Source organism: Chiloscyllium punctatum, chromosome 7 (assembly GCF_047496795.1).
Source record: "Chiloscyllium punctatum isolate Juve2018m chromosome 7, sChiPun1.3, whole genome shotgun sequence".
NCBI lineage: Eukaryota > Metazoa > Chordata > Chondrichthyes > Orectolobiformes > Hemiscylliidae > Chiloscyllium > Chiloscyllium punctatum.
The window spans coordinates 115,081,815-115,104,001 of NC_092745.1; the positions used below are offsets into that span (position 1 = coordinate 115,081,815).

General features: G+C 42.5%; 1 protein-coding gene across 3 annotated transcripts in view; it reads right to left on the minus strand.

Moving 5' to 3' along the window:
• The window catches only part of mtf2 (metal response element binding transcription factor 2), a 51,738-nt gene extending 36,214 nt beyond the window's left edge, over positions 1–15,524 (minus strand). Inside the window, exons 1-3 of one of the 3 annotated variants that reach the window (XM_072574669.1) lie at positions 15,350–15,524; positions 6,791–7,018; positions 5,560–5,641 (exon numbers count right to left, since the gene is read on the minus strand). In XM_072574669.1, the coding sequence (XP_072430770.1) occupies positions 5,560–5,641; positions 6,791–6,892 (184 nt within the window). In that variant the 5' untranslated portion in view covers positions 6,893–7,018; positions 15,350–15,524. Of the gene's footprint in view, positions 1–5,559; positions 5,744–6,790; positions 7,019–15,349 lie in introns of those variants that run through there. The other 2 variants (XM_072574668.1, XM_072574670.1) reach the window with 2 other exon arrangements.
• Positions 15,525–22,187: the final 6,663 nt, after the last annotated feature.

Sequence of the window (22,187 nt, forward strand, 5' to 3'; positions counted from 1 at the left end):
TTGCAATTATACCAGCCTCCACCACTTCCTCTGGCAGCTCATTCCATACCCGTACCACCCTGTGTGTGAAAAAATTGCCCCGTAGGTCTCTTTTATATCTTTCCCCTCTCACCCTAAACCTATGCCCTCTCGTTCTGGACTCCCCCAACCCCAGGGAAAAGACTTTGCCTATTTACCCTATCCATCCTCCTCATAATTTTCTAAACATCTACAAGGTCACCCCTCAGCCTCCGATGCTCCAGGGAAAACAGCCCCAGCCTCTTAAATGGGGGAGATACTAAATGAGTATTTTGCATCAGTATTTACTGTGGAAAAGGATATGGAAAATATAGACTGAAGGGAAATAGATGGTGACACTTGCAAAATGTCCATATTACAAAGCCAGGGATCAATAGACCAGTAAGCCTGACGTCAGTGCTGGGCAAGTTGTTGGAGGGAATCCTGCGGGACGTGACGTACATGTATTTGAAAAGGCAAGGACTGATTAGGGATAGTCAACATGGTTTTACGCATGGGAAATCATGTCTCACAAACTTGATTGAACTTTTTGAGGAAGTAACAAAGAGGACTGATGAGGACAGAGCGGTAGATGTGATCTATTTGGACTTCAGCAAGGCATTCGACAAGGTTCCCCATGGGAGACTGATTAGCAAGGTTAGATCTCACGGAATATAGGGAGAACTAGCCATTCAGACACAGAATTGGCTCAAAGGTAGAAAGCAAAGGGTGGTGATGGAGGGTTGTTTTTCAGACTGGAGGCCTGTGACTAGTGGAATGTCACAAGGATCGGTGCTGGGACCTCTACTTTTTGTCATTTTAATAAATGATTTGGATGCAAGCATAAGAGGTACAGTTAGTAAGGGTGCAGGTGACACCAAAATTGGAGGTGTAGGGGGCAGCGAAGAGGGTTACCTCAGATTACAACAGGATCTGGACCAGATGGGTCAATGGACTGAGAGGTGGCAGGTGGAGGTTAATTCAGATAAATGCGAGGTGCTGCATTTTGGGAAAGCAAATCTTAGCAGGACGTATACACTTAATGGTAAGGTCCTAGGGAGCGTTGCTGAACAAAGGGACCTTGGAGTGCAGGTTTATAGCTCCTTGAAAGTGGAGTCGCAGGTAGATAGGATAGTGAAGGTGGTGTTTGGTATGCTTTCCTTTATTGGTCAGAGTATTGAGTACAGGAGTTGGGATGTCATGTTGCGGCTGTACAGGACATTGGTAAGGCCACTGTTGGAATATTGCATGCAATTCTGGTTCAATTCAGATAATGCATGTAATACAGGTAACAATGCAATATCATCTGCTGGATTATATACAAGCAAATGAAATTAAGAGAGGAGAGCAACAACTGTCAGGCACAAAACCATGATTCCAGCACATCTTGCATCATGCTCAAAGGTACTTGGAATTGCAGTTGCTTAGTTCCTGTTCAGCAGGAGCAACAATAGTTCAGGGAAAACCACGAACCTAAGTTCTGTATTATGCACTTGACATTGCTCACAAACAGGAGTCCATCCCCAAACATAAGGAAAGGTAAGATTGATCATGTTTAATTTAGTTCCACTCAACTCAGACATAAAAATTCTTTGGGTCACCAGCTTGAAATACATTTACAGAAATTGTGAATCTCTCTTCGATTGAGAACTAAACTGATTCCCATCATTTTAATTCATATTTTTGGCATTGCAATTGATGCTTTTCACTCATTCGTCCTTGTGGTCATCTTTTACTTTTGTGAGACTTAGTTTCCTGAACTCATGAGTAGGCCAAGAGAAAGAATTGTTACATCACTATGTACATAATAAGTCAGTGGTAAATATCTGGGGAGCAAGTAGTTAGTGTCAAAAAAATAAAAGTAGCAGTACAATATGAATAATCTACAACTTTATTAATTGCACATTTTATGATCTATAGTATAATGCAAATGCTTCCGGGCCATTTTATATATAATAATTTGATTATAAGTGGTTCACTTTTCGCTTTGTTTACCATCCATTACTTAGTTAATTAAATGTAATTGAGCTTCATTTGAGAGTTTGGAGATTTATTTAATTTGCATGCATTTTAATAAGGTTGTACAGTGAGGTGAACAGTTCAGTACACTGAATAGGTGCAGAAAAATAAACTGCTGGCACCCACTGACATGTGTCCATACTTGCAGTAAACAGAACAACCCAAAAAGTCAGTATGGGTATGTGCCAGAAAAAATTTTGGAAACTCACATGGGCTTACTCTGTAGGTAGAAGTCATTGAGTACTTACATTGTAGTTTGTTTCAGGAAGAAATACCAGATGAAGGCAAAAGCTTACTGCAACTGCTCAGAAATTCACCATAAGGAAACCACTGGGTAGCTGTCCCAGCCTGAGCTGGAACAGGCAAAGTGCTGACTTTTCACTAGTGTAACGATATTATTGTGATAAAAAGCAGTAAGCATGAAGTGGAATCTGACATCTTCAGCAAATCTTTCTACCCTTTCATTTTGTTTAATGCAATGTAATTTCCTTTTTTCTTCTTGTTTAATAGAAGTTTTATTGTGTTAAAAGTAGACTGGCAGTCTGTTAAGAACATGTTTTGTAACTGACCTCCATAGTTAAAACAAATCAAATTAGGATCAAACAAGCCAGGGTTTACTCTGGGTTAATGTCACCTGCATTCATAATTCAGATATGAAGCATTAGCCAAAAAGGAAATGGAAGCATATGTAAGGTCTGGGAACCTGAAATCAGACAAGGCCCTTGAGGAAAAAAACGTAGCAAAGAAGGGCTTAAAAAGGGGTAATTAAATGTCCTTCGCAAGTAGAATTAAGGAGAATCCCAAGACATTTTACACTGGACACCTGAAAAATTAAGATCCTCTTCCAATCAACTCGCATAACATAGAACAGTACAGGCCCTTTGGCCCTCGATGTTGTGCCGACCTTTTATCCTACTTTACGATCAAACTAACCTACATACCCTTTATTTTGCTTTCAATGTGCCTATCCAAGAGTCACTTACATGTCCCTACCACCACTGCCAGCAGTGTATGCCATGCCCTAAAGCTCTGAGCAAAGAACCTACCTCTGACATCTACCCTAAACCTTCCTCCGACATCTACCCTAAACCTTCCTCCAATCACCTCAAAATGATGCCCCCTTGTGATAGCCAATTTTGCCGTGAGAAAACACTGACTAATCAATCTATGCCTCTCAACATCTTGCATACCTCTATCAAGTCACCTCTCATCTTACTTCGCTCCAACGAGAAATTGCATAGCTCCCCCAACCTTTTTTCATAAGACCTGCCCTCCAATACAGAGAGCATCCTGGAAAATCTCCTCTGCACCCTCTCTAAACTTCTACAGTCATCCTATAATGATGCGACCAAACTGAACACAATATTCCAAGAGTGGTCTAACCAGGGCTCGACAGAGCTGCAGCGTAACCTCGTGGCTATTAAATGTGATCCCCCTGCTAATGAAAGCCAACACACCACATGCCTTTTTGACAACCCTATCAACTTAGGTGGCAACTTTATTGAGGGATCTGTGGACATGGACCCCAAGTCCCACTGTTCCTCCACAGTGCCAAGAATCCTACCTTTAACCCTGTATTCTACATGGTAATTTGACATTCCAAACTGAATCACTTCACACTTTTCCAAGGTGAACTCCATCTGCCACTTCTCAACCCAGTTCTGCAGCCTGTCAATGTCCCGTTGCAACCTACAACAACAGTCCACACTATCTCCCATTCTACCAACCTTTGTGTCATCAGCAACTTACTAACCCACCCTTCCACTTCTCCATCCAAGTAATTTATAAAAATCACAAACAGCAGAGGTCCCAGAACAGATCTCTGCAGAACACCACTGGCCACTGAACTCCAGGCTGAATACTTTCCATCTACTACCACCCTCTGTCTTCTGTAGGCCAGTCAATTCTGTATCAAGACAGCCAAAATTTCTGTGTATCCCATGCCTCCTTACTTTCTGAATAAGCCTACCATGGGGAACCTTAACAAAAGCCTTGCTAAAATCCATGCACACCACATCCACTGCTCTACCTTCAATGGGGTTTAGTTCAGATTCTCAAAGAATTCAATAAGGCGAAAGTGAGGACTGCAGATGCTGGAGATTAGAGTCAAGACTGTGGTGCTGGAAAAGCACAGCAGGTCAGGCAGCATCCGAGGAGCAGGAAAATCATCTCTCAAAACCCTCTTCAATAATCTGCCCGCTACAGACTAAGACTGACTGGTCTATAATTCCTAGGACTATCTCTATTCCCTTTCTCAAACAAGGGAATAACACTTGCCATCCTCCAATCATCTGCAACAACTCCAGAAGACAGTGACAATGCAAAGATCATTGCCAAAGGCTCAGCAATCTCTTCCCTCACTTCATGTAGTAGCCTTGGGTATATCCCATCTATCCTTATGTTTTCCAATGTTTTCAGCATATCCTCCTTCTGAACAACAACACACCACCTTATCCTATCAATTAAGATCAAGATGATTCTGGGTAATGCAGACATTTTCTGTATGTTGAGATGCACCTCTCAACAAGGGCAAACAAAAAAAAACAAAATTCACTCTCACTTCTAATGAGCCAGCTGATTGGGGTATAAGAGAATTTGAGCAAGGTGATAGTTTACCAGAGAACAGTAATTCCCACACTCCTATACGTATCAGAGATTTGGACAACAGTAGGTAGCTCCAAACACTGCAGACGGACTATCAGCAATGTCTTCATATATAACACCTTCTAACATCCAGCTGCAGGAAAGGTGGTCCCAACTGCAGCATCCTCTGCTAAGCCAACATACCGCATATCAAGGTACTGATCACTTGAAACCAGCTTTACTGGGAGGATATATCATTCAATACCTGACATATGAAGCAGCTGTCTATTCAGAAGTCAGGTACAGCAAGATACTTTCAGCAGGACAACAGGAATGCTTTAGAGGTACCCTCAAACCATTGCTGCAGAGGTCCAAAATACCTGCCAACTCATTGGAATTTCATGCTGCTGACTGACAAATAAATGAGGTATATTTGGGAAGGCACCAATCACAGAAACTTCATCAGTGTCGAGATGGGAAACTGAGGTATTGGATATAGAGGAGACAACTTCAAAATTCCTGATCGACTGAATTCTTCAAACACCACCTGTCCCATGTGTCACCAAATCTACTAATTGCACATTAGATTTATCAACCACCTCAGAATGGATCAAACCGGACTGCAAGAAAGTCATCCTTGATCTCATGGATGATTTCAGTACTAACTCAGTTTACTATAAGGCAATGCCTTCTGGAGATGAGGCAAGGAAAGTATAAGAAGAAAATTATGAATGGGTGTGCAACTTGCCCTTGAGGGATTAAACTTACTTTGCTCTACTGTAACTTTGGAAGCTATAAAAGATATACAAGAATCACAATTAAAACGCAGATCATTTGGAAAAAACAAGGAATTCTCATCCTTAAGTACTTCTGTATATAAAAAACAGAAACATGAGATTCTATACTCTACAGCAAATCACATCTATCACATGAAGAATACTTTTGTTTACAAAACCTTACCAGTCTGTATGTCCTTCCACAAGACCCAGGACTTTGAACTGTCTTCAAAGATGACAAAGCAGCTCTCTTTCTGTTTGTTCACCTTTAATTAAAATTAGAAGGAGCTTCAGGTTTTCTCTTTTGCAGAATTGTGTAGATTAATTCCATCAAACTAGATTTCTATCACAATACTCCCCAGTGTGCTCTTGGAAGACAAAAAAATCTGCATTATTTCAATGCTGTCATCTTCATTTTTAAACCTATTATTCTCAACAAACTAGTCTGGCATTAGGTTCAGTAAGTATCATTTGCAGAATGGACATCTCACATCCTATCCAAAGGTTTAGAAATGAAATACTGTTTAATGTTTGCCATTAAGATCGAAACTAAAAATAAAAAAAGGTACAATTTAATACATTTCTACTGGTAATTACCCATCCTTGAGTGACACATAATTGTTTCAAACAACAGCTGTTTTACAAAACTAGGGTACAACCACTGATATAATTCACGTAATCATGTAAATAAAGCAGAATGATTAACACCTCCCCATCTAATCCCTGGGGAAGTTATTTTCTTCTCTTGCGCAAATAGTGTGTTTCAGTATTTTGAGCTTTGGGATCTAAATAATTGAAATTGCCTTTGCTTATTAGGATCATTAGATGAAAGGAAAATCTTTTTTTTAAATTATCAGGGAAAGTCTTTGAATCAAGGTTACAAACATCCATGAAGTTCAAAACACTGCAGCTAACAGCAATGGCAAGCAGGTAAGCAAAGAAGATAGCAGGGGCAGCTAGCATCATATAAAGAATAATCAAGAACAGGAATAGCACCCTGCACCGTAGTACACAATCACAGATCACAATAAGGAGACCAAAGAGAGCGGCAGCTGAATCCAATGGAAAGAGTAGAGAGCATGCAACTGTCAAACTGTTGGACATATTTGGGGTGGGGGTATTTCTAGTACTCTATTTCCCTTATGTCTGGTCACTTTTAGTAAATGCTCAACAGGACTTGTCTACTCATTGTTACCAGCGGAACCCCTGTAATGGCTAAAATATTTCTATGCTAAGTATTGAAACGTTTAATACAAAAGTAAATAATATTCTTGGATTTAGCATTTATCCATTGTCCTGCTCAATGTAGGAAAAATTTCTTTTACATGACTAACTCATGAGTGTTCCACATAAATCAAGAATGCTTCAAAATGATGTACTGCCTGCTTTTGTCAAACTTAAGCATAGTTATTCACCTTTATGACAGTTCCAAGGTAAAATAAGCCATCTGACCACCTGGCTAGGACATCTTGGCCTTCCTCAAACTTGCATACAGGTTTTTTTTCCTTCTGATCCATCCCGCAATGACAATTGAACAGAGGACACTGGTGTCTTCTGGTTTCGACAGGAGGGAGATCGCTTGTGGAGAGATGAGTTACCTGCTCCCGTAGTGTCTTTGTCCATCAGGAAAATAGCATCATCAACTGAAATTTAAAGTTCAAAATGAGCCATTCCAGAACAACTCATTTCTGTATCATTTGCCACTGCAAATTACTGATGATGTGCATGAAGTTACCATTTGTCTAGTACAAGTTAACAAATTTGATCACACTTGGCTTTTTGAAATTAACTTCAATGTAACTTCTTACAAAACGAAGGAAAGTTTTGCAAAAAAGCAATGCCACCCCACCACAAATAGCTCTACTTGTTTCAAGTTACCATTACAGTACACATCACAAATTCCAAGCTTATCACAAATTCCAGCTTATTTCTCAGTCTTTGCTAGGTTAGCTAAATCAAAATACACTATGGAATAAGTACACAAATCAATTTCCCCTGGGTTAGAAAGGGAAGTTGCTCTGATTTGTTACATTCAGTGTATCTGCTAAAAATGCAAGATTAGAATCAACAATACCTCATTAAATGATTTAATGACCTCTCAATGCTTGGTATATAAGTTCATTGATAAGCATTTGGACAAACAACAAGATGAGTTCCAGACACCAACATTCCCAAGCGAATACATTTCTCCTCGATTCTCCTTTTAGCCTTTTACCTCTTATCTAAATCCATGTTCCCTGGTTGGAGAGTCCGCTACTACTGGAGAGAATGCCTTCCTAACCATCTTTCATGCCTATGCTCTTCATTGTCTTATACATAATTTTCATCAGGCACCTTCTCATCGACTGTTACTCCAAGGAAAACAATACCAGTCTATTCAATCTTGCTCAGATACTAACCCAGACAGTATCTTGGTAAACCTCCTCTCCATCCTCTTCAGTGCAATCACAGCCTTCTATATTAATGACCCGAATTTCATTCAGTACTCCAGTTGTGATCCTGCCAGCTCCAGCATAATCTCCAAACCTTGGTAATTTATGGTTCAGCTAATAAAGGCAAGAATCAGAGTTGTCTTCTTAAGCACATTATCTACCAGCTGCACCATCTTCAAGGATCTATGGATGTGCACATCAAGGTCCCTCTGATCTTCAGTACTTTCCCGAATCCTACCGCTCATCATATAATCCCTTGGCTTGTTAGGCCTGCCCAACTGCATTATTCACATTTCCAGGTTGATTCCATTTGCCACTGCTCTGCCCACCTGACAAGTCTGATAATGTCCTCTAGCAATCTATGGCCATCTTCCTCATTCTTTACCACCCTATTAATTGTCATGATATCCAAAAGTCTTGATCATACCTCCAACATGTGTGTCCAAATCATTAATGCACCCCATGTGAAGTCCTGTGGAACCTCACTGGAAACACACGTCAAATACAAACATCCTTGAACCACTCTCTGCTTCCTGCATCTCAGCTAATTTTGGATCCATTATAATACTTTTCCTTGGATCTCATGGGCTGTCTTTTGGTTTTAGCTAGGGAGGGACCTTATCAAAAGCCTTCCTAATGTTCTTGTTGATCACATCAAATGCATCACCTTAATCAACACTCTAAGTTTCTTCCTCAAAAAAAGATTACATTTGTCAAACATGACATTCCCTTCACAAATTCACACTGTCTTTGCCTGATTAATGTCTCTCCAAGTGCAGCAATATTTTGTACCTCTGATGCTAATAACAACCCCACCCCACCTCCTCTTTTCCTGCTCCTCGGATGCTGCCTGGCCTGCTGTGTTTTTCCAGCACCACATTTTTCAACTCTGCTCTCCAGCATCTGCAGTCCTCACTTTTTTCTGTAATTTACCTAAAACCATGCTTCCCATTTTTTAATAATGGGACATTGTGGAATGTCCTCCAGGCCTATAGCACCTCACCTACAATCAGAAAAATTTCAAAAATTCTGCCAGGGCTCAGAATGTTTCCCTCGTTGCTTTCTTCAACAGGCTAGGAAATATCTCAACAAGGCTTGCAGATTTATCTATTTAGGATGACAAGCCCAGCTAGTTCTTGCTCTTTCTTTCAATATTAATTTATTTTCACCCTGATGTCTATACTGTGCTGTCCTTTTCCACTGTGAAAACTGACGCAAAGTCTTCAGAGAGGACCCTGCCCATGTCTTCTGGTCTGCACACAAAATACTTCCAGAATCCCTTCTGGGCCCAATTCTTTCCCCAGTTAATTCTCATCTGATTTACACATTTTAAAAACACCTTTTGATTTTTCAATACTCACCAATGCTTTCTCCTACGTTGTCTTTGCTTTCCTAATTTTCTTTTTAGTCTCAATTGCTCTTTTCATACTTTTCTAGGGACTCTCCCACATTGAGCTTTTGGTATCTTGCATAAATTTTTGTTTTTTTAATCCTGACCTTTATGTTCTCCAGTCCTGGTTTCACCCCTTGTCTTTATGGTTACACATTTGTCCTGCACTCTCACTAATTCTTCCTTAAGTGCCACCAGTGCTCTGTCAGTTTTATTTGCAAGATCATGAGAAATAGCAACCGAGGAAGGCCATTCAGCCTCTTGAGCCTGCTCTGCCATTCAGCAGAATCATGACTGATTTGACATTACTCATGTCCACTTTCCTGCCCTTCCCCATAACTCGTTTCCTCTACTGATCAAGAATTTATCTCAGCCTTAAATATACACAAGGACTTTGTCCCCACAGCTCCCTGTAGCATGGACTTCCAAAGATTGACAACCATTTGACAGAAGAAATTCCTCATATCAGTTTTAAGTTGGCACCCCTTAATTCTGAGAAAGTGAGGACTGCAGATACTGGGCAGCAAGAGTTGAAAAGGGTGGCGCTGGTAAAGCACAGCAGCTCAGGCAGCATCCAAAGAGCAGGAGACTTCAACATTTCATTATAAGACCTTCATCAGGCATGTGGAGGGAGAAGGGGACTGAGAGATAAATAGAGGAGTGGGGCAGGGAGGTGGGGAAATAGGTGGATGCAGGTCGGTAGAGAAGGTGGAGCGGATGGGTGGGAAGGAAGATGGACAGGTAAGTCAGGTCAAGAGGGTGGCACCGAGTTGGAAGGCTGGATCTGGAATAAGTTGGGGGGTGGGAGATTTGGAAACTGGTGAAGTCAATGTTGATGCCATGTGGTTGTAGGGTCCCAAGTTGAAAGATGAGGTTTTCTTCCTCCAATTGGCAGACGGGACCTCCATCTGTCTCCAGTAACAGACTTAACACAGGATATTATCCCCCCGCGCCCCATAAAAACACGTTCCCTTACTCCAAATTCATCCGTCTCCAATGTCTGCTCCGAGGAGGAACAATTCCACTCCAGGATATCCCAGATATTGTCCAATTCCAAGGACCGCAATTTCCACTCCCACGCGATCAACAATGCCCTCCACTTTCCACACCTCTGCCCTCAAACTCCACCGCGCCCCCAACCACAAGGATAGAATCCCCCGGTCCTCACATTCCACCCCATGAATTCAAGGGAGCAATAGGGCTTGGGAGAAGGTAGCTAGGAATGCAATAGGTAGATGAAGGTGGTGGTGGTGGGGGGGTGGGGGGTGGTGATGGCGATAGGTCAGAGTGGAGGGTGAAGTGAATAGATAAGAAGGAAGATAGAAAGGTATGTGTGTTCAAGAGGGCGGTACCAAGTTGGAAGGTTGGATCTGGGATAAGATGGGGGGGGGGGGGGGGGGGGGGGGGGGAGGGGAAATGAAGAAACTGGTGAAATTGACATGGAATCCTCCAACTGTGTGGAATCAAAGGCAGAAGATGAGGCGTTCCTCCTCCAGTCATCAGGTGGCTAGGGATTAGCAGTGGAGGTCAAGGACTTCTGTGTCCTTGGCGGAGTGAGAGGAAGAGCTAAAGTGGTTGGCGGGATTGTTTGGTGCATATGTCCCAGTGATGTTCTCAGAAATGTTGGCGTCCTGTCTCCCCAATGTAGAACAGACCATGTTGAGAGCAACAAACACAGTAAATGAGGTGTTTGGATGTGCAGGAAAATCTCTGCCAGATGTGGAACGAGCCTTTGGGGCCTTGGATAGAGGTGAGGGGAGGAGTGGATGCAGGCTTTACAACATTAGGTACAGAGTTAAGTCAATGCACACCTCCAACCAACCGACCCTCCACTTCCAGCACCTTCCCTTGCCACCACAAAAGGTGTAAAACTTGCGACTACACCTTCCCCCTCACCTCCAAGGCCCCAAAGGATCCTTTCACATCTGGCAGTGATTTTCCTGCACATCCAAATACCTCATCTACTGTGTCCATCGCTCACTATGTGGTCTCCTCTACATTGGGGAGACAGGACACCAACTTGTGGAACATTTCAGAGAACATTTCCGGGGCACACGCACCAAACAACCCCACCACCCTGGGGCTTAACCCTTCAACTGCCCCTCCTACATCACCAAGGACATGCAAGCATGGGCCTCCTCCAATGCCAAATCCGAGCCACCTGACGACTGGAAAAAGCATGCCTGATCTTCTGCCTTGGGACCCTCCATCCACACGGGATCAATGTCGATTTCAGTTTCCCCCCCTCCACCCTATCCTAGGTCCAACTCTCCAACTCAGCAACCCTCTTCATGTGTTCGATTTGTCCATCTTCCTTCCCAACTATCCACTCCACCCTCCATTCCAACCTATCACCACCAACCCCCCCTTCATTTACCTATCGCATTCCTACCTTCCCGCCAGTCCCACCCCCGCCCACTTGTCTCACCCCACCTTGAGCTCGCCCCCACATTCTTGATGAAGAGCTTATGTTCAAAACGGCAAGATGCCTGAGCAGCTGTGCTTTGCCAGCGCCACAATTGCAGTCTATTTAGTTTAAAGCCCTACCTATAGCCCTGGTTATGCAATGTGCCAGGATTCTGGGCATAAGTTTAGGGTGAGAGGGGAAAGATATAAAAGAGACCTTTGGGGCAACTTTTTCACGCAGGGGGTGGTGCGTGCATAGAATGAGCTGCCAGAGGATGTGGTGGAGGCTGGTACAATTGCAACATTTAAGAGACATTTGGATGAGTATGTGAATAGGAAGGGTTTGGAGGGATATGGGCCGGGTGCTGGCAGGTGGGACTAGATTGGGTTGGGATATCTGGTCGGCATGATAGGTTGGACCAAAGGGTCTGTTTCCATTCCGTACATCTCTATGACTCAATGGAACAATCCTCTCCTGCCCCAGTATAGTGCCAACGTCCCTTGAATTCAACCAGATTTTCCCACACTGTCAAATAGTTATTTTGTTAGTCTTCTTGACCATGCACCAATTGGTCCATAGGTCAGGAAATAATGCGAAAATTACTAACTTTTTGGTTCTGCATTTTACTTTTGTCCTGAGCCTCAGCAGAACCTCCTCCTATATATATTGTTGGTACCTATGCAGCAAATGGATCTTTCCCCTCTCATTCCAAATTCCTCTGCAGCCCAGACGTGATATCCTGAACCAGGGCACCTAGCAAGCAATCCAGTCTTCGGGACTCTCAAACCCAACCACAGAGAACATGTCTATTTCCCTGACAATTACAACTAGATTTCTTTTCTCCCCTCTTGAATGGCTCCCTGTACCATGATGTTACAGCAATATGTCCAGGATGGAATACTGTACAGACCAGCCTCAATACAACCCAGCACTCTGTAGAGGATGGAATGCTGTACAGACTGGTACAATTCTAACATTCTTTCCCCCCCCCCTCCAAAAAAAAACAAGCTCTCATCCAGATAGGAAGCAAGAACATCAAACCTGTTCGACAAGCTCAAGGGGGTGAGCTGCCTGCAGCATGACCTGCTGGATCCCTCTTACCTGCCTTACTCAGTCACACCCTTCTATCCCTGGCTCCTGAGCGAATTCAAGATCATTAATCTAAGGGGTGTGACTGAAAGTGGTTCAGGAAACTCTCCTTGCCGCTGATGTGTTGCAGCATTTGATGTTTACATCACACAGGTAAACTATATCACGTGGTCCTGCACCTCTATTTACTGAGTTCTTAGTTTTTTGTGAAGATTTCAGGTTTAGTTTTTAAATCTGAAAAATTTTCTCAACCTACCTTTAAGCTGAAACTAACTTATAATATAGTCAAAGTAGCTGTTCCAAGTTCACCTAGGCCAAACTGTGCCTTCTCTTAATAAAATTAGCCCTTCTCCAATTTTGAACATTTATTCCAAACTCAAATTGTCCTTTTCCGTAACTATTCTAAATTTAAGTTATAGTCACTACCTCTGAATTCTCCTCTACTAATAGACCTTCCATTTGTCTGCAGTCATTTCTGAATATTTAGTCCAGACATGCCCTGAGTTTGATGGGCTTTTAACAAACTGGTGAAAAGATGATCTCCTGAATGCAAATAAGAATTTGAAATGCACGGCTATCATAGTCTTTATTGTAGACTCCAATATTTTCCCAATAGCTGATGTTCCCTGCTTTTGGTCTCCTCTCCTTTTTAAATGACAATGCTGTGTTGGCAGTTTTCCAATCCTCTGGGACTTTAAGAATCTGGAGATTCCTGGAAGATTATTACCAGGATTATTACCATTGTTCATAATACCAAAACATCCACTACCTCTAACTACCTCCTTTAATATTTAGTTTAAATACTTCCTGCACTTTGGCACGAAGAATAGAGGCACTGAATTTTAGTTAAATGGAGAAAGACTACAGAAATCTATGGTACAAAGGGATTTGGGAGTCTTCAACCGTGAATTACAAAAAATCTAGCATCCAAGTTCAGTGGGGAAATATAATACTTCAAAGCGAATGGAGTATTAAAGAACGGATGTTCACTTAATCTACAAAAGACACCCATCAGTGGAGTGAAACACTGAACACTTTTAGGTCCCTAGAAGAACACATTCAATGAGATCAAAGAAAAGTTACACTAGCCTTGGAGGCAGTCCAGAGTCATAATGATACTCATTATGGAGGGATTGTCGAGATTGGACCTGTATTTGGAGTATAAAAAAAAGAGCTGGCCTTATTTAAACAAAATTCTGAGCGGACTCAACAGAATGTGTGTGAAAAGGTGGTTTCTAGTCGTGGGAGAGTCTAGGCCCAGAAATCATAATCAGAGTAAGAGGTCACTCAATTTGGACACAGATGAGGAGGAACTTCTTTCAGTGGGTACTGAAACTGTGGAATTCTGCATCACAGGGTTGTTTAGGCTGGATCATTTATTTGACAGATTTCTACTGAGTAACGGAATCAAGGGATTATCAGATCAGCCTCAATGGGCTGATTGGCCTACTTCTGCCCCTACATCATATGGTCTTAAAAATAAGAATGTAACATGTCTATTCTGGTTTACAATTTAGTGAATAATAAAGCACTACCAGAAATTATTCTACAAATCTCCAAGTACACCAAATTCAAATTTGAGCAAAACCAATAATCAATTCTCACAATGAAGTCAATGTTTTTGTATTAATTATGCAAATAATGGTAAGAAGAAAAATAACAAATTTACACTAAACACCAAATTATCAAAGTTTAGTTAGAGGAATTTTGCATTAAGACAAATGGACTATGCAAAGTCAAATACGTCTCATTTTCTGAGTTGCTGATAGCCAGGTAGTAACAGATCATAAATGCATTTTGGATAATCCCGATAGCTGTCATTAAACAAAGGACCAAATGGGTTTCCGTACCTTTTTGATGGGTAACATGAATTAAATAACAAAAGCTGGGTTTCCGTATCTTTTTGATGGCTAACATGAATTAAATAACAAAAACTTAATTTAAAAACAATCTACTCAAAATATTGCCACCAGATCAATAAGTATTTTATTAATGGATTGTCTTACAATTTAAGACAACATACAGCACAACGTGGCAGGAACAAAACAAAATCAACTGTTGTGCCTTACAAAGTACTATCCCAAAAGTGCAATTTCCCTATAGAAGGGAAATAACTTTATTTAATCGCTCTTGCCAAATATACCAAATGCTATTAACTAGAGTATATGCCAATCAACGATATTAATTATTGTTGCATTTGTAGCAGTTACTCAAAAATTACGAGAATTCAATTCGATGAACTTCGAAATTACAATTAGTGTGGTTTCTTTAAGTGGAGACCTACAGCGATTTTTACGATAAAGAGAAGCTTCGAGATGGTAAACTCCCCATGGCTTCCTCGTCCTCCCTCCCCTCGACTGAATGAACAGAAAACGAAGCCCCTGCAACCTGTTAGACCTCGTTTCAAACAAAGGAAGTCAGTCAATGTAAACAAAGTAAAGGACAACTATGCCTCTAAAATTAGTATATGTTCATCGCATCAAGACGAGTTGGGATGGTTATTAAACAGAGCCTGAGTTTCGGAGTTCCACAAACGTTTCCGCGGGGATGCTTTCTCCCAAAAACGGCAGCCAAAAGGCCGCGCTCTCCGGATTCCAGCGCTACTTTTTAAATGAATAAACCACGAAAGAAAGCCGTATTTAAAAACAGCATTTACCTCATTCGGCCATTGTTGCAAAATTGCCCTTTGTTTTAATTTAAACATACGGATTTCTGGACAGCTGGCCCACTCCCCTATTCGAAACCACAGCGCTGCCTCTTCACTCAGTCCCACTTACAAATCCATTCACTCAGGCGCCATTTTGGTTTCCCGCGGGTCTGAAAGCGCATTCTGGGAAGGGAGGATGTGCGGAGAAGAGACGTGAGACAGCGCGTACCCGAGAACGGCACGTGCACGAGAAATAGAAACAAACAAAGTCTCACAGAAACAGCGCAAGAAACGAGCAGAACTCGTCCATGAAAAAGGAGCGTTGTACACGAGGAGACAGAAAGCGAAGACAAGAGAAAACACCATAACAGGGAATGGCGCATGCAAAATCTTGCTTTGGGTTGGTGTTGCAGTCGGAATAGTGGACCATTCAGCCCATCGGGCCAGCCCCATGATTCTAAATCATGGTTGATCATCTCCTCATTACCAATTTCTTACAATATCTCAAAGTCTATTCATGTCATTAGTCTCCAGAAATATACTGATTGCTGAATGCTCAGAGACTGAGTTTCCACACTCTTCTGGGTACAGAATTCCAAAGATTTACCACCTCATCTCAGTCTTACCTTGAGATTATGTTCTTGATTCTAGAGTCATTAGCCAGGAAAATCTTCCTCCTGAAATTCACCTCATCAGGTACAATAAGAATGTTATAAGTTTCAATGACATTATCCCTCATTCTCCAAAACTCTTGAGAAAACAGACTTTGTTTCTTTAATTGTTCATCATGAACTATTGGCCCTAGTGATTAATCTGGTGAACCCTGTTGTACAGCATCGACGGTGAGTATATGGTCTCATAGTGAGGGTCTTACAGCACAGTCGTGGTGTATTAAACTGTTCACAAGTTAACCAAAAATATCTTATCATTTAATAATGAAAGAGATCATAACTGGACACAGTACTCCAAATGAGATCTAATCAAGGCGCTACACAACTGCAGCAAGACAGTTGGACCCAAAACCCCATAAATGAATGTCAACCTACTATTTGCCTTCTTAATTGCTTGCTGAACCTGCAGGATAGCTTTTAAAGATCCTTTCAGACACGTGCATTTCCCAAACTCTCATTTTTTTCATTTCTGTTTATTTTCAAAGTTAATTACTACACACTTATTAACATTATATTTCAGTCACCATTTCTAGCTCATTTACTTAGCCTGTCTAAGTCCTCTTGAAGACTTATTCCATTCTGCTCATAAGATATGATCCCATTTAGTTTCCATCATCAGCAAATATGGAAGCATTATAATTGGTGCTCACCTCCAAATCATTTAGGATGGTTCTGCACAGTTATGCACCTAGCACTGTCCCCCTTCAAGATGACAAAGTGACAGCACAAATCAAGGTAAATTGATGTGATCTTGCAGCCATTATGGAAACATGATTACAAGCAATCAGAACTGGGAACTTAACATTCAGGGATATTTGATCGTTTGGAAAGACAGGAGAGAAGGAAAAGGTGGTGGGGAAGCAGGGTTAATAAGAGAGAGAATGAGGATATGAAAAATTATGTTGTCTCTGATGAAGAAGAGCTGAAAATGTGTTGCTGGAAAAGCGCAGCAGGTCAGGCAGCATCCAAGGAACAGGAGAATCGACGTTTCGGGCATAAGCCCTTCTTCAGGAATGAGGAAAGTGTGTCCAGCAGGCTAAGATAAAAGGTAGGGAGGAGGGACTTGGGGGAGGGGCGTTGGAAATGCGATAGGTGGAAGGAGGTCAAGGTGAGGGTGATAGGCCGGAGTGGGGTGGGGGCGGAGAGGTCAGGAAGAAGATTGCAGGTTAGGAAGGCGGTGCTGAGTTCGAGGGATTTCACCAGACTATAGCAACACGACGGTTGGAGGAGGAGCGCCTCATCTTCCGCCTAGGAACCCTCCAACCACAAGGAATGAACTCAGATTTCTCCAGTTTCCTCATTTCCCCTCCCCCCACCTTGTCTCAGTCAAATCCTGTATATTACGTCTCTTGGTACTCCAGCACTATTTTTGGAATGAGGTGGATACTTAAGTCATAGAGTCATAGAATGAACTGCACAGAAATAGACCCTTCGGTCCAACTCGTCCATGCCAACCAGATATCCCAACCCAATCTATCCCCATTTGCCAGCACTTGGCCCATATCCCTCTAAACCCTTCCTATTCATATACCTGTCCAGATGCCTTTTAAATGTTGTAACTGTACCTACATCCACCACTTCCTCTGGCAGTCCGTTCCACCTGCGAACCCATCCTCTGTGTGAAAGAATTGCCCCTCATGGTCCTTTTTAAACCTTTTTCCTCTCACCTTAAACATATCCCTCTGAGCTTTGGATGCTCCTACCCTAGGAAAAAGTCCCTTCTCACTCATCTTACCCATGCCCCTCATGAGTTTATAAACCTCTATAAAGGTCACCCCTCACCCTCCTACAGTCCAGTGAAAAGAGTCCCAGCCTACTTTGATAACTCAAGTCCCAGCAACAGCCTGGTAAATCTTTCTGAACCTTCTCCAACTTCATAATATCTTCTCTATAACAGAGTGATCAGAACAGAGGTCACTCATGAACGTGCAGGCACCTACATCCAGTGCTAATGAATAAATTAAACATCCACTACACTAGTTACACTTCCATTTCGTGTGACTTCTGACTTTAGCAAAACGAAAGATCTCCCTCTCTCTTCTGAGAGAAAATATCACAGCAGGATGGCTTTCTCTCAGTAAAGTATCCTGAGGGAGCCTGAAAAAGGTCCAGATATCAAAACCTTTAACTACATCCTAAACTCTGAAACGTGAACTAATTGACTCTCACTTAGAATGAAGTCTGATCAAACAACCTCTCCAAGGATGCCAGAGGTCCAGGAAAAATGACAGAGAACAAAGCAGGCCTAGGCTTTGTGAGACCATTATTGATGCACAACAGAAACTTCACCAGCTGACAACTCTGCACTCCAGACTCCAGGATAGTCCAGACCTAGCCTACTGCATTATCTACAGTGAGCTAGTAACAATCTCCCTTCCTAACACAATCTCTCTTCCTAACACACTTCAAAACTGAAGCTCACTACCACCTTCAGATGGGCAATTAGGAATGGGCAGTGATCATTGGCCGAGCTACTCACATCTGCACTAGAGAGAGAGAGAGAGGGGGGGGGGGAACGTGAGAGAGAGAAGGGACAAGAGAGATAGAAAGGCGTGAGAGAGAAATGGGGCAAGAGAGAGGGAGAGATAGAGAGGGGGTGAGAGACGGGGCAAGAGAGATAGGCATGAGAGAGAGAGGGGGAGAGAGAGAGAAGGGGCGAGAGAGAGAGGTGTGAGTGAGGAAGGGGGCGAGAAAGAGAGGGGGCGCGAGAGAGAGCAGTTGCGAGAAAAAGAGAGAAGGGTTAAGAGAGAGAATTTTCTTTAAATTATAAGCCAGCACAGCGCCTCAAATGACTTTAAAATCAGCATGATCTTGGGTGAAAATGAGATGAGAGTGGCCAGGTGCAGGAAGTTAAAGATAGTGTTTTCAGGTGAGTTTAGACGGACAGTCTCTGGTTGGGGTTCTGCTATCAATTAGATAGTTGTTTCTTATCCTTTCCCCATCTCTCGTCATTCTCGAAGGATGCTGATAGGTCTAACGCAGACAGAATGTGGGAACTAAAGAAGTTCTACTACAACCTCATTCGCAAAGTGAAAACAGATTGCAAAATGTTTACAGAATTCAGTAACTTTCCCACAAACAGACTACATTACACACGACAGTCAAATGCAGCAACAAAAGTCCCAATGTGCGAACCGGGATGCAATTCTACTGAAGTAACCTGTACAAATAGACGCAAAATACTGTAAATGTTATAAATCTATAAACGAAACACGAAGTGCTGGAGATACTCAGCATGTCTGGTAGCATCCGCAGAGGCAGAAACAGAGTGAACGTTTCGAGTTCAATCTGGAAAACAAAAACTGCTGGAGATCACAGCAAGTCAGGCAGTGTCCATGGAGAGAGAGCAAGCTAATGTTTCAAGTATAGATGACTTTTCATAGGACTGTTCTTTAGAGCTGAATCCTGAAGCAGTTCCAAAGGAGAATTGTACCACATTCCAAATGTTAACTCTCATTGACCAAGGGTTAAGGCTTTTGAATTTCCATCCTCAAAGAAGAGTGGAAACGGAATCTTTCACTCTTTTGAAGTGCAGAGTCTTGATTACCAAGGGGATGAAAGATTATCAGGGAAATGCAGGAATGTAGAGTTGTGGTTAAATCAGACCAGCCATGATCTTATTGAACAGTGGAACAGACTGGAAGGGCTGTAGGTGAACTCTTGTTGCTTGTTTGTATTTTGCTTCCCAAACCTGGGAATGTGGCGTTGAGAGGGAGACTCAAGAGTAGCCACGTAAGGTGGCCACCCATGTCCTCCTCATGTCAGAAGACTAGCAACTGGGCCTGAAGAGAACAGCAGGTGGGTGTCTCCAGACAGTTCCTGTTAGACAAAGCTGCCATTTGACAGAAGCTCTTCAGCGACATACATGAAGCAAGTTCTTCAGTAAGTGCAGCATCACAAACCACACCCTTATCTGCCTAGCCTTTGTACAGAGTCAACACCAGAAGGAGCCAATCTGATTGCTCAGGACCAAATAGAACCCTTTATCCCATGGAGATGGAGAAGAACTCTCCCAATCCCTGGGATCCCACATTCCCAAAAGATTGACTGACTGACAGCTCTCTATCCCGGTAGACAAATGAACAAATCTAACAAACAAAAAGGGACATGGGGTAGAAATTGAGAGTCAGTTTCAAATGTTGGCATTTGTAGGAAGGAATGAGATATGGAGAGATCGAAAACTAGAAGGGTAAAATACCACAAATGGGCCTTCCAGACCCTCACAGTGCAGGGGGGAACTTTCTGGGCCCATGGATTCCGTGCTGTACATCTCTATGTATCTAAACTACATAATCTTCCAGATAAAAGCTGAGAAATACACTTGAGGGATTCTTTTAAAAAAAGGACAGACCCTATTTCAAATGTTGATCATGTGTTTAAGCATGAAACAGTGTGATACTGTCCAAGTACTTCCCTATATTAATCCATGTAACATACAGCACAAAGATGGAGTTTCTATTCAGCCTGATGTATTGAAGTTTATTAACAATTAGATAAACAGATGCATCTCAAACTTTTGTGGGAGTTCTATGCTTATTTATGATAATGTTACATTATATAGATCACTGACAGACTGTCAGAGAGCATCTTCTAGAGCATCCTGCTATGACATCATCCAGCTGTCTTAAAGGTACAGTGCCATTCTGAGATCTATGCTGTATATGATCTTAGCTCTCCTAGTCTTCGGATTTCATCGAACCTTGGTGTGGTCCTCTTACTTGTTAGTAATGGTCCCCGAGAGTGCTAATCCGCAAGTAATAGATACCGATGCCTGCAGTCTAGTTGATTGTGGAAATGTAGAAAATCAGAGATACATCTACTCGGAGATACAGCTACTTAGAGATACATCTTAAGTCCTATTGGGATGGCCTTGGGGGTGGTACTTGGATTAATCCACTCATCACAGTACACCGGGGCCCCTTCTGGCTAGCTCTTGAGTGTCCCGATAAGAAGTGTAACCCAATATATTTAATGATAAAGAAAACCACATGGCATGAAGCAGTTCTGGGAGGGGACACCTATCAGGTCCAATTAAATGAAACATTTGGGATAGAGGTGAAGGACTTAAAACAGACCATCGAAATAGAAACTGGCTTTGGGGATACAAATGCCTGGCTTGAATGGGTAAAGTACACTGTGAAAAGTCTGAACAAAAACAATTGCTATGCATGTGCCTCCGGTAGGCCAGTGGCCCAGGTAATTCCCTTTCCGCTCAGGTGGCAGCGAAACAGGGAGGGCGTGGAATATATGATAGCCCTGTATCAGGATAAGACTGCATGGAATAATGGGAATTGTACTTCCCTATCACTAATGTTCCCTCCCTTGGAGAAGAAAGGTTTTAAAATCCCCCCCCACGTTTTTGGCCGCGGCCGGAAATCACACGTCGTGTGTTAGCAGACAAGGTCTAAATCAGTTCAGAGACTTGGGGGAGTTGAAATCATGTATCGAAATTGAAAATGTAGCCGGAACGGACAAGGGAGGGAACTACTCAGCGCTGCAGGTTCCCCAAGCGGATCTGTGGTGGTACTGTGGAGGGAGAATATTGAGACCCACCCTACCTCCAAATTGGGGAGGTATATGTGCAATTGTGCAATTGGCAATCCCATTCACCTTGCCATTGGAAAAGGAAAGGATTGTGACAAAAGGGAGTCGGAGTAAAAGATCATTATTGGATACTTCTTTTGATGATCAGGTATATCTAGACTCTATAGGAGTTCCTAGAGGGGTGCCCGATGAGTTCAAGGCTCGCAACCAAATTTCAGCAGGCCTTGAGTCGGCTCTCTTCTGGTGGGTAATGATCGACAAGAATTGGGATTGGATAAGCTATACTTTCTATAATCAGCAGAGGTTCATTAACTACACTAGGGATGCAGTCAAGGCTATAGCAGAGCAGCTTGATGCAACCAGCAGAATGGCTTAGGAGGACAGAATGGCCTTGGACATGATTCTAGCCGAGAAAAGCGGCATCTCCATGATGTTAGGGGGGAGCTGTTGTACCTCTATTCCAAATAACACAGCACCTGATGGGTCAATCACTCGAACCCTGTCGGGGTTGACTACCTTAGCAAAGAAGCTGGCTGAGATTTCAGGGGCAGACACATTACTCACTGGGTGGCTGGATTCATGGTTTGGGAAATGGAAAGGTATAGTGGTCCCCATACTCACCTCCTTGATAG